This window comes from Protobothrops mucrosquamatus, unplaced genomic scaffold (assembly GCF_001527695.2).
Source record: "Protobothrops mucrosquamatus isolate PMUCROS unplaced genomic scaffold, P.Mucros_1.0 scaffold1088, whole genome shotgun sequence".
NCBI lineage: Eukaryota > Metazoa > Chordata > Lepidosauria > Squamata > Viperidae > Protobothrops > Protobothrops mucrosquamatus.
Window position 1 is genome coordinate 12,850 of NW_015387314.1, and position 17,308 is coordinate 30,157.

At 38.3% G+C, this 17,308-nt stretch overlaps 1 protein-coding gene across 1 annotated transcript in view; it reads left to right on the top strand.

The window, feature by feature from the left end:
* The first annotated feature begins 1,610 nt into the window (after window positions 1-1,610).
* Window positions 1,611-17,308, top strand: part of LOC107291233 (calcium-dependent secretion activator 1) — a 211,312-nt gene continuing 195,614 nt past the window's right edge. The window contains exons 1-2 of the mRNA XM_015820203.1: window positions 1,611-1,624; window positions 7,753-7,819. Coding sequence (XP_015675689.1) covers window positions 1,611-1,624; window positions 7,753-7,819 — 81 coding nt within the window. The remainder of the gene's footprint in view (window positions 1,625-7,752; window positions 7,820-17,308) is intronic.

Genomic DNA, 17,308 nt, shown 5'->3' on the forward strand with positions numbered 1-17,308 from the left:
TGAAACTTTTCTTTGTTTTTTCATTTCCAGCACAGATGATAATTTAGCTACATTAACTATATTTCATTCAATAAAATCAACTTCCACCCCTTGAATTTGACCTCAATTGCTTTTCTTCTCTTCATGTTTAATATATTAAAGTATGACAGTTCTGTAGAACAGAACTAAATACATTAGACAGTTCTGTTTAATGTATTTCTCCTTCATTGATAATGTATTTCTCTTTGTTTAATGACTTTTTAAAACTATTATTATTGCGTATGCTTGTGACCAACCAAAATTTATTGCAGTACTCTCAATTCCAAGACTCTATCTTTTGTGAATGTCTTCCATTTTATACCTCCCAATAAAATAAGTAATGAGTATTATAGAGTATTTGAAGAACAAGCGATATATACAAATTAGCACAGATTAAGATTAGTGGGTTGGTCTTGCGTCACAATACATGTAAAAAGGGGGAGGGGCTGTGAGGCCCCCAAGAACTAGGACCAACATGTAGAGTTACTTCAGAGTAGATCCCTACATGGATTCTTGAATGCTGCCTTTCCAAACCACACACTGGAATTCGATATGACAGACTGGAATTCTTCTCTCTTTTGTGCTACTTCTCAGTTTTCAGCTGAAATCACTATTAACGTAGTTCCTGTGTCATGTTGAGTCATGATGTAAATTGGGCTTAAGCATGTTTTAAACTTGTCTGGAAGTGTGCGTAGGTGACAATGCATGCTTGTGCTATGAAGGGGTTGTCAGGTAAGCCTAGATTGCAAATGGTTGCAGACGAGTCAACACGCACACCTCCCAAATCTCAACTATATGTTGGGCGGAGGTGCAAATCCTATATGCTGATCATTTGATCCAATTTCCTGTTGGGAAGTTTTCTGTGCTTCCCGACTTCCTATTGAGAAGTTTTCTAATGCCTCCCTAGCTGGAACGTTAGCATTTGCAGAAGTATAAATGCAACAGCTATGCAACTGTCTCCAAATGACAAATGCATATATTCCTTGACATGCCATGACACAGAAATCTAATTCTCACCTTATGCATTCAAAGTCAAACCATAAACCATTAGGCTTATGGTGGACCAATATAACCTCTTTTAAGTAGCAGCAGAGTTCGTAATGCTGAGAAAAGGTTACTTTCACACAAGACTTTTTTTGGTGCAATCATCCTGCCCAGTCACGGAATTACACTGTAGATCCTAAAAAAAAAAGGTGGCAAAGCTATATAATGCTGTTTGGTGGAGTAGCACATTTATTTATTTTACCTGTCATTGGACTGATGTGACAGTTCCATATCTCATTTACCTTACCTCTCATTGGACGGATATGGCAACAATGAAAATTCACATCATTTTTATGATGATGCTATTGTAGGAACTCTTATCTGGGAGCAAAATAATTCTGAGAGATATATATCCATAGCATCTGCTATGGATTGCACATACATGCACTCTAAATCTCTGCATGTTAAAACTTTGTCTTCAGGTTGTTCTTCATCCGACACCAAATAGCCCCAAACAATCTGAATGGCACAAAATGGCTGTTTCCAAAAACTGTCCTGATCAAGACCTGAAAATCAAGCTTGCTGTCCGAATGGATAAACCTCAGAATATGAAACATTCTGGGTAAGTGATTTTTTATTTTTTTTTGCAAATTACAGTGATTGCATGTTACCATATTTTCCAGTATTATAATAATTGAAAAATGTCATCTTCTTCTCCCAGATTGCATGAACTTAAAAACTGAATCAATGAGATTTAATTTTCATCTTGTGGAGAATGTTTGACATGTTATTTACTAGCACATTTTATCTCTCTTAATATTTCAAACTAAATGCCCTCTGAAAATAATCACTCCTTTCTATCCTGCATGTGAACTAAGAATATTATTATTATTATTATTCTCAAAAATGAACAATAAAGAGTTTTTAAAAATATAAATCAGTGTAATTTTCCTATATTTTATTTCTTGCACTGCATTTTTGCAATAGTAAATTCATTACTGTATAAGCAGAGTATTCATAATAATGATAACCTGTTTCTTTAAATATCCTGATTGTGCTGTCATAATTATGCATATAATATTCTGAACATGTTATCAAGGTCTTTGAAATAATGATAGAGGCTGTGCAGGTCTGGAGGGAAAGGAACAAGCTCACACCCAAACCCAAGTGATGGCCCTCTTTAGTCCTAAATAAGATCACACTTTCCCCTTCTGAACTGGGCCAAAATTTAGAGGACTTTTTGGAGTAACACAACAGCCAGGGAAATCTTCAGATAAATTCAACTAGTGTACCAGTTGTGCCCATACCATAATTGGGAAGCACTTTAGACAACCATTCATACTTTGATCACCTCATGATTGTATACTGCAATGTTCAATACATGGGGCAGCCCTTGTAGACCACTGAGAGACTGCAGCTGGCTCTGAATGGGGAATTATGTCAGGGTTCTTTGTTTTCTAAGACTGGACACACCACACTGTAGAAGATAAGTCTACAAAACACTTCATTGTAACTCACACCTTTCCTATTGGGTTGACTCCATGCTCCTAGCTTTTGCAAACTGATACAGCCATACAAATAAATCTTTGATTGTTAGCCCTTATAACAAATAAAAGTCTTAAAGTTTGTAAAATGGATTTGACCTTGTTTAATCTCGTTGGGATTAAGTGCTGCTCAGTGTGATTCCTCTGCTTCTGGTTCCTACTGAGCTCAATGCCAAGCTTCAGGCAGGAATCACACCACAATTGGTTGTTTACTGTAGCTGTATCATCCCGGCAGTTGACCACAATTTGCTTGCCTGTGTGAATCATACATTTCAAACATCATTTCCTGCTTCCTAATCTGCTTGTTATCTTCTTTTTCTCTCATACTTTGTAGCTTTACCCCACTCCATAGAGGGTTAAGCTGCGCAAGAATGTCAGCTCATTCCTAAAAATGCCAGGTTGTGGCTCAATTAGCTAGACACCTGGAACACTGGCATGGATGCTTATGAGTCAACCATGAGTGGAAGAAATGAATGAATGAATGAATGAATGAATGAATGAATGAATGAATGAATGAATGAATGAATGAATGAACAAACACATCTCTTCTCAGGCTCCTGGAGCTGTAAACATTTACTGGCCTTTGGGAGAAACAATGTGCTGAGCCATTCCTTGGGCAAGTGGGTGTGGGAAGCATTTTTGCTCGGCTGAAGACAGCAACCTCAGTTTCATTCTCTCACACATGGTAGGCCTGCATAACACTTCTGCTACATGAGCTGCACTGGTTACCAGTAGGATTTGGGTGCAGTTCAAGATGCTGAGTATTACCTGTAAAGGCCTTCATGGCATACAGCCTGGTAATCCAAGGGACTTGTCTTCCATAGTTTCTGCCCATTGCACATGATCTAGTCAGGTGGACATGCTCCTGGTCCTATCAATTAAAGTGTCATCTGATAGAACCCAAGAAGCAGACCCTTTATGTCACAGCTCCTGCCCTCTAGAATGACATTCCCCCAAAGATTTAATAATAATAATAAAGTTGGAAGAGGCCTTGGAGGTCATCTAGTCCAACCCCCTGCTCAGGCAGGAAACCCTATATCATTTCAGTCAAATGGCTGTCCAGTCTCTTCTTAAAAACTTCCAGTATTGGAGCATTCACAGCTTCTGGAGGCAGGTTGTTCCACTGATTAATTGCTCTTAGTGTCAGAAAATTTCTCCTTAGTTCTAGGTTGCTTCTCTCTTTGGTTAGTTTCCATCCGTTGCTTCTTGTCCTGCCTTCAGGCGCTTTGGAAAATAGCTTGACTCCCTCTTCTTTGTGGCAGCCCCTGAGATATTGGAACACTGCTATCATGTCCCCCCTCGTCCTTCTCTTCGTTAAACTAGACATACCCAATTCCAGCAACCGTTCCTTATATGTTTTAGCCTCCAGTCCCCTGATCATCTTTGTTGCTCTTTCTGTACTCTTTCTAGAGTCTCAACATCTTTTTTACATCATGGTGACCAAAACTGGATGCAGTATTCCAAATGTGTCCTTACCAAGGCATTGTAAAGTGGTATTAGCACTTCACGTGATCTTGATTCTATCCCCCTGTTAATGCAGCCTAGCACTGTGTTGTATGGCCTCCATTCAGACGTTATTCAGATGAGCTCTTAAAACCCAGATCTTGGGTTAGAGTGGGTGACAAATCCCCTGTGGAGACAATTTCTTCGTTGCAATTTGTGTTATTTTTTTCAAATATTAGCTTTTGGTATTGGTTGTATTGGACTGTTTAAAATTCATACTGTTCACCAGCCAGCATCATGGTGAAATGGAGCAACTTATAAATGTAAATCATATTATATTATATAACAAGAAATCTGCTTACAGAAAGATCACATTGATTCTACAAAAGAAACAGCTTCGCAAATAGAAATGCTTAATATTTAAAAGAGGGCATATGAGATTTTTTTTAATTATGCTTTCCTGTAGTTATTGTTTTAGGGGGTTTTTTTAGAGGTAATTTAAGTAAAATGTGCTCAGTTTATGGACTGGCTTTATGGAGTCTCTTTCTATATTTCCTATGAGGAATTCAATTAAAATTGTTTAGTGGAATGTGTAAGTATTGCTACTTTTCACATGAGCTAACAAATTGAAATAGTGTTTGGCTCTTTATGGCTTTTTATCTTCCATATATAGACATAAAATAATATTTCTGAATTGTTCCTGAACCATGTTAGAGAAGAGCTTTACTCACACTCAGTCTTTTCACACAGAGCAGAAGGGCAGACTTACAATACCTTTGTACCCTCCAATGTTGCATTTGTAAGTCTTAAAGGGGAAGTATTAGTTATTATTAATTATTGTTATCAAATTGTAAATTATGAATGAATTATTGGTTTATTAAATTTAATTTTATTCACATAAACATGTTGCATAATCATTGACTATAATCCACCCTTACATGCAATAGTTTGTATTTTATGCATCTTTTCCATTTAGATGTTATCCCTACATTTTAAAGAGTAGCACTGAAGGTAAGACATGTATGGTGGAATGGAGAGCAGTATGAAAATAATATTCTAATCTCTCACCAGATATAATATACATCTTCATGGGATTCTAATCTAATCCAGCCCCATTGGTATGTCTCTTTTATCCCACTTTGCAATAAAAACATAGGTGTTACTTTTCTGGATCATCTGTTCAGCATTTTGTCACTAATGACAGCCAATGAGTTATAATATAACCTCTGTTACATGTACTGCACTGGGTGCCAATTTGCTTCTGAGTCCAATCTAAAGTGTTAGTTATTACCTTTAAAGCAGAGGTCCCCAATCTTTTGGGCACCAGGTACTGGTTCCTTGGAGAGAGATTTTTCTGCGGACCGCAGGATGTGTGGTTCTGTGTGCTGCCTGTATCTTGCAGATGGGGCTTTGCTTGTTTGTGCGGCCTGGTTGCTGGCATGCCGCAGCCCGGTACTGGTCCACAGACTGGGGGTTGAGGATCCCTGCTTTAAAGCATAGGGCCAGATCATTTGAGGAAACATCTTGTCCCGATTTCTTTGACCCCTCACACCCAGGCAGAGAGGGAAAGCATATTACAAACCCTGTCAGTTAAAGAATTTTACTGATGGGATCTAGGAACAAAGCCTTCCCTGTTGCATTCCCCCAGCTTGCCCAGAGACAGGCCCCTGCTTTCCTGGCCTCCTGGCAAAACATTAAGACCAGGCTCTGCCAACTTGCCTGGCAATTCAAGAGTGCCATGAAACTCTAGGGGTAGCTGGTGGGCCAAAGATTCTTCTTCTGCCTTTTAACTCTGTAATTGTTCTTTTTAACTTTGTTTTAATCTGGTTTTTTTAAACTTTGTTTTTAACTATAGCAATAGCACTTAGATGTATATACTATCCCATAGTGCCTTAACAGCATTCTATGAGCAGTTTACAATGTCAGCATATTGCCCCCCCCCCAAATCTGGATCCTCATTTTACAATTTCAGAAGGATGGAAGACTGAGTCAATTTTGAGCCCCATCAGGATCGAACTCCAGGCTGTGACAGAGTTTGCCTGAAATACTGCATTCTAACCACTGTGCCAAATAATACAGCTTTTATATGATTTTTCCATTTTATTTGTAAACTACCCGGAGGGATGCAAGTGTGATGGACAATACAAAAATTTGATACATAATAAAAATAAATAAAGGTGAAGCTTACTGGAAGGATATAATGCAACAGCCATGCTCTATTCTTTCCATATAATGTTTAGGAAGCAAATGTACAATGACTTCCCATCATGAAGATCAAATTGTAAAGGACCATAGTTGGAAAATGCCAGCAGTGAACAGACTCTGATTACAATTTGACAACATAGCTGGTGTTAGCTAAGAAAATATGAGTGATTAAATTTAATTAGAATGTGCTGATAGTCATTTTAAAACAGATAGCCATTCATATGTTTATGTTCCACAAATTTGTCTTATCTGTTTTAAAATGACCATCAGCATATTCTAATTAAATTTAATCGCTCATATTTTCTTAGCTAACACCAGCTATATTGTCGAATTGTAATCAGAGTCTGTTCACTGCTGGCATTTTCCAACTATGGTCCTTTACAATTGGATTTTTAAGAAATGCCAGTATTTTTTCTTGTCTGAGACAGAATGTAATCTAACGAAATTTGCAAGTGAAATAGTACCTGTCAGAAGGAATATTGTGGTAGATTCCAGACAAATAAATTGAAGTTTGTTTTTTTTAGTGCAAAGGAAAAGAAGGAATATTGATGCCCCTTTCTTAATGTAGAACAACTGATTATTGGAGATGGAGACTAGCGGGATGTAAAAGAAGGATTGGCAGAACCTGGAGTTGGAGTCAAAAGAGGAATCAGTCTAGAGTCACTCTATATTAATGGAGTGTTAATACAACTTTACAACACCTTGGTAAAGCCACACTTGGAATACTCCATCCAGTTTTGGTCACCATGATGTAAGAAAAATGTTGAGACTCTAGAAAGAGTACAGAGAAGAGCAACAAAGATGATTAGGGGACTGGAGGCTAAAACACATGAAGAACGGTTGCTGGAATTGGGTATGTCTACTTTAATGAAGAGAAGGACTGGGAGTGACATGATAGCAGTGTTCCAATTTCTCAGAGGTTGCAACAAAGAATGCCCATGGTGTTCAAGTGGTGCTCAAGTTGTTTTGGGATTGCACCCAAGGCACCTATTACTATTGGTACTACCCTTGCTTGCCTTTGCCACACTCGTTCTATTTCTATTTGTAGGTCTTTGTATTTTGTTATCTTCTACAGTTCTTTCTCGTCTATTCTGCTGTCTCCAGGCACTTCCACGTTTATTATTATTATTATTATTATTATTATTATTATTATTATTATTATTATTATTATTATTATTATGATTATTATTCCACTCTTTTGACTCCACCCCCAGATTCTGTCATTCCTTCTCCTATAGGAGAATACTAAAAGATTAGTTCACTTCTCTTTTCCATAGCAGAAACCACAGTAGCAGTTAAGCCAGTCATCAAGTTAAAAGATCACCACTCCCCTCTCCCTGGGGTCATGTGATCACATTTTGGGGGCTTGGCAACTGGTTTGATAATTTATGGCTGTTTGCAGGATCCTATAGTCACAACACTATTTACAACATTAATTTTTTTTTGCTAAAACCGGTGTTTAGTTGCAGTTTCCAGTAAAAACTGCCCGATGCAAACAACGAGGTTCTTATTTATTAAAAAAAAAACCCTAATGAAGTTTTCCTTGCTGCTTTTACAGATATTTGTGGGCCATCGGCAAAAATGTCTGGAAGAGATGGAAGAAAAGGTTCTTTGTACTGGTGCAGGTAATGCTTCAACTAAAACTTGTATTTTTATTATACTTTAACACCATATTGTAATACAGTTAGGCTCTAAGTGCAGGATATTTTGCTCTGGTTCACACAAAAACCGAAACTATTATGAGTGAGAGACCATACCTTACAGTAAATATAACCAAGCTCATTATAGCATAGACTTACAGATGAACAAAGTTTATGACATGTAAATGCTGTGAAATTGTAAGGTGTAAACTCTAGGATTGTAAATATTGGGCAGTTTATGGAGGAACTCAGTGGGACAAGTGAGGCAAGCAGTTCCTCTATAACACGTGTGTCAAACTTGCCATGTCACGTAATGTGTCGCGACTTTTTTTGCATTACCGGAGCTGGGGTGGGCGCGGCCTCAGCATGATGCAACCGGCCCGCTTTTTAACTTTCAACAGACTCCATCCTGAATATATAAGGAAAATTAGAAGGACTGCAATGTCCTCATTGCCCTTCTGCTTTAGATTTATTCTGCGTGTAAAGAAGTAGCTTAATGAGTGCTCATTAAGCACACAGACGCAGGAAGAAAGATGCACAAAATTTAACTGAAGAAAGGTTATCTACTCATGAATTAGAAAATGAGGATGGAAGAGAAGCTTTTTCTTTTATGACATTCTTTTGGAGATGAGGTTGCTACTTCTGTTTCTTGTGTCTGACACCAGAAGCCTGGCATTTTACTCTCACTGCCAGGACTTCTTATCCATGCCTTAAGTGCCTAATTATAGTATTAGGCACAATTACTGTTGTGTGGGGTTCTCAGAGTACATGTCTTCTTCTTCTTCTTCTTCTTCTTCTTCTTCTTCTTCTTCTTCTTCTTCTTCTTCTTCTTCTTCTTCTTCTTCTTCTTCTTCTTCTTCTTCTTCTTCTTCTTCTTCTTCTTCTTCTTCTTCTTCTTCTTCCTCCTCCTCCTCCTCCTCCTCCTCCCCCCCTTCCTCCTTCTCTTCCTCCTTCTCCTTTTCCTCTACCCAGTGGACTCTTTAATTAATTAACATCTTTATTTTACATGTTTGTATTATTTAATCTTGTTTTAAGAAATGGTGACCTACTTCAAGATCGTCTGGATGGTAGGGTATAGAGGTATACATTTAAATGAATAAGTAAGCAAAAATATTTATATTAGCAAATAGCAATAAATGAAATTGTTATAGTTAACTTGATAGAATTATTAGAGGAACATGTCATTCTAGGTCATAATGAGCGATTAATGTATTTTGGATTATTTTGGATTCAGTTCAGTACATGAAATAAACGTCCTCTTTGTGCTTTATGGGTTAATGCTATGTGTGAACTAGTTAGGCTTAATCAATAAATAGGTATGTAAGTTTAATATGATGTCCAACCTACCTACAGGTAGTCCTTGCTTACTGCCCACAATTGGGACCAGCAATTCCATTACTAGTGACAACAGCTGCACTGCACATTGAAAACCACACACAGTGTGGGTGCAAGACATGATTTCTCTTTTAGGCCTCCTTGGGCACCTCCCCCAAAGATTTTGTACAGCTTCAGAACCAGCTCTGGACCGGCATGCACTCACATCTCTACTTCTGCTACAGCTAATACTGTCACTGTTTGAAACCCACAGAAAATAGAATAATGATAGTTTCAATGAGAAATAACAGTTTTTTGGTTTCCTTAATTCTTAACTTGTTGCTATTGTCATTTTGCTTTGTTTTTGGATAACATGCAGTTTAACAAGTTTTTGGTTCATTAAAATTAGAATCACTGTAGGTAGTATGTCATACATATTCAAGTACAGCTGAGTTTATTTTATATTAGTCTCTTGTATCCTGAGTGCCTGTCAGTACAATTTGTTTCTTCTAGTGATGGCATGCAGGCAACAGCACTACTTTAGTTTCTAGTGTAGAAATCTTAGCTTGCAAAACAATAACGCAGATGGGTCAGTCGTACAGAAAGAATAAACAAAGATCAAATGGTTAAATTAATCTATGAAGGGAGAGTGAGTGGACTAAGAAGAAGGGGGAGACCAAGGAAGCTGTGGTTGGAAGGAACCGATGAGATCCTCAAAAAAATGAGGTGAGAAGATTAAAAAAATGCTATGGATGAAATATAGTGGTAGGAGGGAAGATGGTTTGCAAAGATAGAGGGGTATGAATTAGAGAATAACAGAGTTAGAAGGGACCTTGGAGGTCTTCTAGTCCAACCGCCTGCTTAGGCAGGAAACCTATACTATTTCAGACAAATGGTTGTCCAATCTCTTCTTAAACATTTCCAGTGTTGGAGCATTCAAAACCTCTGGAGGCAAGTCATTCCATTGGTTGGTTGTTCTAACAGTCAGGAAATGTATGCGAGTGATCTATGATAATTGATGCCGGTGTAAACTAACTTTAGATAATGTTGTTGAAGATCCTCTGTCATCCAGGTAGAGTTGTCTGGAAGTTGAGTCACAGCAACTGGACTTCTTTTCTTTTCGGTTTGAAACTTTTTGCTGCTTAAATTTCAAACCAAAAAGAAAAGGAGTCCAATTGCCATGGAAGTTAACTTCCAGATAACTTTAGATTCATTCTTTTCTTTATCTCCTGCTTCCAGTCATTTATTTATTTATTACTTCTACCTCTTTTCTACACTGCGTAATTGCTTCGTGCGAAACAGAATAGTATTTAGGAATAGGTTTATATTTTTTTTTTTGTTTCTTTGTTTTGCCTGCATTTTTCTAGAGCAGTTTTTCATATCCAGTGCTCTATAGAGTTTTGGGACTACAACTCTAGAACTGTTATTGATAGATCCAGAATGCCAGGATGGGCAAAACTGTTCTGAAAGATACCAAGATTATTTCAGATCATTCTGTGCTGCCTTTCAGGATTAGCACAATAAAACCAACAAAAGAGAATAATAATAAAAGACTCTTCACAGTACTAGAAGTAAAGAGAAAACAGAACTCAGAATTGAAACTAACACTCATTACACAGAAAGCATGAGCCAATAAAGAAATATTTAAATTTTTCATAAAAGCTGGCAGTGATTTAGAGCCGTCCCTTGCCTTAAAACAGAAATGTTTCTGTAATTAGAAATGAAACTTTTGCTTCAATGCTCAACTTCCTCATCCATAAAATTCACCTGGCCTTTTCTTTAAAATGCTGTTTATCTAATCTTGAATGGTTTAGGTGGGTGTTGGTTGCAGTACCATTACTGTATTCTGAAAGTATTTAGTCTGAGTAATGTAAAAGCAAGCTTGGAACATAGAGTGCTCTGATTTTACTATATGTCTTCTGTATATCACTTACCATTCTAATAGCAAATTTACTCTCTGAGAGGAACAGAATGTTAATTGCATGCAAATTTCAAGGCAGAGACTTGTTATTCATCTCATTGGAAATTCTGAAATATGCAGTGTGAAAGCCATGGCAGAATATGACCTCAAGGTTAAGAATGAAAATTATCCACAGCATCATAAATCAAGGAGAAAAAGAATGGCAAAGTCACTCTAAATGCTCCTAACTGGCTAGAGAACCTCAGAAAAGCTTTTAAATTGCACAAGTAGGTAGATAATGTAACTGTTGAACTTCAAGGCCATAAGCCAATAATCATTTATGATCTTGTTTGATCTTTCCTCACTTTCTCCTTTACATCAATATGCTGAGAATCTCAGGGACTCCTCTCCTAAACATTTAAAACAAAAACTGTAGCTGAGATGCAATGTATTGTTAACCTTTAAAATCAGTAGAAATTATAGGTATTGAGCTTCTAAGGTATTATATCAAAAGCAAATGCTTTGAGGGCTAAAAAAAATAGGCTTTTCTTTTTTGCTGTCTCAGATTTGTTTTTAGTTAATCATGTAAGTAGTAGTGAAATCATGACACCGATACAAGTGAGAACAGACATGTTTTAGGGACATTCTCCTGTGAGAATCAAAACTAGTTCTGTGTAGCCATTCCAAAGGGGAAGAAGATGGAGGCTCTTTTCCAGATGTTGTTCGTCCATCGATTTCAATGAAGACCTTGACATCTTATGGATTATGGGCCATCAGCGGTGTGTCCGTAGATGGCTGATGAGACCGATGTTAGCACGGAATGTTCTACCAGGGTTGCCAGACATATGAACACAGAAGGACAATCTTGGCACAAGAGAAGCGAGCACTCCGTAAAGCCAGAGCTGCAAATGCTGAAGCAATAGTGTCTTTTCCAGATAACACTTGGGGAAATGTATCAAAGTACTATTCAATCAGCATCCTGCAAGCATGTGGTCGCATTCCATTTTGATGTCCTCAACATGGCCATAGGTTTACTGATTACTCTTTTCAGTGCTTTTTTTGTAAAAAAAAAAAAAAAAAAAAAAAAGGTGCCAGAACTCACACATGTCATACAACCCGCCTTGCCTACCCTACAAGGTTCTGAGCGTTCTATGACAAAAAAAAAGCCCTGACTCTTTTGTAGGATAACACAAAATGCTGAAACATAAACTACTGGCTGACTTCATATACCCTGCTAGGCTACAAAGAAAAGGTTAAACCTAATAAAGCATAGCCTATTGGGTAAAATGGCACCTCCGTCTTTAACTGACTTGGTTAAGTGTGATAGACAACCCAGTTCCTATCTCCATAGTGCTACCAACCAGTTGCTGGTACCAAGTCTATAGTTTCAGTCAGCCTGCAGCCAATGATTCTCAATTTCAAATTGCTTGATTCTTCTTCTGTACATGGAGATCTTCTATAGCAGTGATGGCGAACCTTTTAGAGACCGAGTGCCCAAACTGCAACCCAAAACCCACTTATGTATCATCGGGTGCCGGGTGGGCGTGGCCCACTGGGTGGGCGTGGCCCACTGGGTGGTAACAGCAGACTGGGTGGGACTAAAAAGTTCAATCAATCAATTCCAACTTTGCAAGATCTTTTTTTTCCTGTGAGAAGTTGAAATTGATTGATTGATTGAACCTTTTTTTTTTGTACATGGCAGTGGAGGCCTAAAGCGAAAAGGTTTTATAAAACCCAGCTGAGGGCCTAGGACTGGGGCGACAGCGCGTGTGCTCATAGAGAGGGCTCTGAGTGCCGCCTCTGGCACCCGTGCCATAGGTTCGCCACCACTGTTCTATAGTTTCAACCCCTTCATCACAGATTCATCTTCTTGATCTGATACAGAGAAACTTTTGACAGTTTTATATATTTTTATAGGTGATTATTAACAAATCGGGGGGATACCCTTCATCTCAAGCACAGTCCAATACTTTCTTCTTTTTAAGTAGCAGTCAAATCTGTCGTCTTTTTATTTCTAGTTTGTTTGTTCTTGAGTAGTTCTAAACCATATGGTTTTAATCTGTCCCATCATCTGTTGTGCTTTGTTGTTGGATCACGATGCTTATTTTTTTTAGCTTTGCTTTATTTGTTTACTTTGACAATCCTGGCAGAAACATATCCTTTCCATTGTAGAAAAAAATAAATACCTGAAAAGGCTAAATGAAAGGGAACAGAAAAGGGCACGATTGAAAGAATGGTGCTGAAGTATAACAGGTTTGCGTATCTTTTCTTGCGCTGAAAACTTTACTTTGTCAATTGGGAGCCACAAAGCAAAAAATAATGGGGAAGGTTCAGATTAAAAACTCAAATTGACTCCAGCATCTGGTTTACAGGTAAACAAAATTCAATGTAGTTAATAAAATTTATTTATTTATGTATGTATTTATTCCCATTCTGCCTCATTGATGATGTCATTTGGTAGCAATTTTTGGAAATCTTTGGGGATCACACTAAAAGTTGGTAAAGTACAACTGTGCCCCTGGACTAAGAAAAGATTAAGGCTTCCAAGTTTACAAAATGTTGAAGATGGAAAGTTGAGAAAAATTATGAATGAACTGGAGAAATTAGTCATTTTTCTTGCCTCTATATTAGAACTCTTGGTGCGTTTTTTTACTTAGATTGATTTGTGATGAGTTCAGACAAAAAAAACCAACATTTTTTTCCACTAGCCAGAATAAATAAAGATGTACATAATGGCTAAGACTATGTTTTCCTTAGTATGCGTGAAGTCTCCAGAGTATCTCCATAAATTTCCAGAATGGAAAATTCATGAATGACTTCATTGAAAAGGCAAACAGTGTGACATGAACCAGCAAGGTGCATATCTGAACTGTCTTCAACATGTTCACAAATTAGAAACTGTCAAACATGATATTAACTACTAGTGTAGAGAATACCGATGAAGCATAACTACTCTGGCATCTGTATTCAGAAGATGATTTACTTATGAGTACTAAGAATATAAAGAGGGTACAAAAAAATGAACAAGGTAACTCTGTCTTCTGGCCATTTGTACTCCCTCAACCATCAAATAACATTAAATTGGCATCAACTACATTATATACACACAAGTCTCAATCCACAGAGATGGACATTCAGACTGACCAACTCAGTGGGGGGAAAATGTTACTATAAACTTAATTTCACATGGATCCCTTCACATTGATACTGATTATCCATAAGTGTCAGCTCCTAGAGACTAACAGCCATAAATACTTCCTTCCTCTATTTTCCTCTGCCTTGTGTATCAAACAGGGCTTGTACCTCTGTTATCTCTGCCGTTATCTCCGCTAGATTTCTGCTAGAAACCTCTGGATTTAGGTGTCAGTGATTGATGTGTGGCTCTTCTCGAGAATGAAAATTATTTTGCTTCTGCAAAAATAAACTGTGCTTAAAGAAAAATTAAGACGTTGATTGCTGAGTTAGAGAACATAATACTTAAAAAAGAGTTGCAGGGAGATATTTTTTTAAAAGGTTAAAACCAGATTGCAAAGGATTCACAGCATTGCCAGAAAATGTGAAATATGCTGATTCTCTCATTTCATTTATGTATAGTAATTTGGGTTCTGATTATTTCAGCATCTGGAAGCTGGAGACAAGGAAATGGCAACAATAATTTCAATGATCACCCAGGAGGTGGCAGCAACATACTACTTATTGGCAAACTGTGCCCATAATGGAAAAACAACTCCAGATATTCTTTAGATGTTGTCTTGTTCAACCACAATCCTTGCAGGTTCAGGAATTAGCCCAGTGGTGGGATTCAAATATCTGAACAACCGGTTCTCTTATTGGATGCAGGCCTGAGCCTCCGAGGCCTAGAACGGACTTCCAGAAGTGGCATCCATGCACTTCCAGTGGGCCGTTCTAAACCTGGGAGGCCTCCTCCAAGCCTCCGAGGCCTAGACTGGACTTCCGGAAGTGGCATTCTTGCACTTCCGGTGGGCTGTTCTAGGCCACTGGACTTCCAGAAGCAGTGTGCATTCAGCTGGTTCTCCGAACTCGTGAGAACTGGCTGAATCCCACCACTGAATTAACCTTGTTTTGTTACACTGCGTAGAGCATTCAGAACATTCAAAATGTACTATATTTACCAGTAGGAAGCAAAAATTTCTTTCCCCAAATATCTAGCTATAGGGAGGGAATCTTACATTTCTCAGAAGAATAGAAGACCATGGGAATGGTGGAGGTACCACTGTTTTCTTACCGATTTGGCCTGGATGTCATTTAAGAATAGCTTGAAGATTAACTACTGCTTGGGTGGATCTGTTAGCCCCATAAATGTTACGCTTCTCTCTTCTTTTGTTTTCCTTTTCTATCCAGATTTACCTTTTCCCTTTGTCGCATGCCCAGGTGTGGAAACAAAGTTCAGGGTCTACACTTTGCATTTATATTTTTTCATAGGAAAGGAAGAGTTAACCAGTGAGAGAAAAAGTTGATTACAGCATCTCTACGGAATATACTATAAGGTGTGAAGGGCAAATTGTACAGCACATATTTTGCACTCATGTTCTATAATTATTCAGTCACGGGCTGCGTCATGTTCACTCTAGGTCAGTGATGCCAAACCTTTTGGGCTTGGTATGTCAAAAATTTAGAATATGCTTAATTTTACATCCCCTAAAACAGGGGTCCTCAACTTTGGCAACTTTAAGACTTGTGGACTTCAACTCCCAGAATTCCTCAGCCAGCTTTGCTGGCTGAGGAATTCTGGGAGTTGAAGTCCACAAGTCTTAAAATTGCCAAGGTTGAGGACCCCTGCCCTAAAACAAAAGAAAACCAATTCTCTCTCTCTCTCTCCTCCTTCCCATCTAGGCCCACCCTGGACAGCAGCACTCAGTAGCAATGATGAGACTGGGCCTGAATTCAAAACCTCAGTCTTGAAGTCAACCTCAGCCCTAGCACCACTGTTGCCACTCAAAAAAGCCATCTCATGCCATTCCTCAAGACGCGTGAGCCTTGGGGAACAGCATGATTCCCACTATTCCCCAGGATCTGCTGCAGACCACTTACTTCCAGGCGCTGCTCTCTTTCTGTTGACAGGCCCCTATGGCTTATACCCAAGGCCGCTCTGGGTTGCATGAGACCTTCCTTCTTGAAGCAGCTTCAGAGAATGCTATTCTGCGCCCTCTGCAACCTCCAAAAACTGCACAAAAGCATGTCCCATTCTTGCACAATTTTGGGAGGCTCCAGAGGCTGCATGGCAGCATAACCCCCTTCTCACACAGCCTCCTCAAATTGCACAAGAATGGGCACGCTAGTGTTGGTGAATGCTAGTGTGTCATGAAAAACATCATGGTGTGTCACTTTTGGCACATATGTCACAGGTTCGCCATCACTGGTTTAAAACCTTTTCTAACAGCAATAGATTTGCTTGTTCTAAACAAGGAACTGAGCGAAAACCAGTCAGTTAGTTCAAACAGGCAAAAACACTACTATGGTATGCTACTTCAGAAGATTTAAATGAGCAGCAGACTCAGGGCAAATAGCTGAGAGATTTATCCCACTGTTGATTTTGAACAAGGAAATGGACAGAGGGACCTGTATACTATAAGGAACGGCACAATTTCCAACTAGATCTTATGAATAAAACTTATATTTTATTTACACCTACCTGTTAGCTTGGAAATCTTTGAGGGAAATACCCAAAGTCCATTGGAGCTAGGCGGCTTGTAAATGTAAATAAATTATGATAATATTATTTTAAATCATAATATAGGATTATAAATCATACTGATGACCTCACACCAGATGTGAGATGGCAATAAAGACATTTGGATGAGTCTTGTGAATAGATATAATATACCTCCTTCGAAATAAGTTTCCTTTGTGTGCATTTTTGAAGAGCGAGAAAAAGTTCTTAGGAAACTTTGAATTATTGTATGGGGGAATATGGAAACCAGTGGCAGAAAAACTCAACAGCTTCTTGGGAGAGGTTAATACCAATTTGAGACCAGTGGAGGGCGGCATGTCACTATACCGTATTATTCTGGCTGAGTTGAAAGCTCTCAGAAAGCGCTCCTTTAAATGCATTTACAATTCCTTTATAGCACTGAATTCCAGTTAAGTCCTAGATTTAGTTTATAGGAAAACAGTGCTATGAGTACTTAAAAAAGTGGACCTTGAGCAAGGACAACTTTTTGGTATTCATTCAAGGGACTTTTCTATGAAGCTACTGTGTTACGGCATCCATTGATTAAATTTAAGTAAGGGAGAAGCGG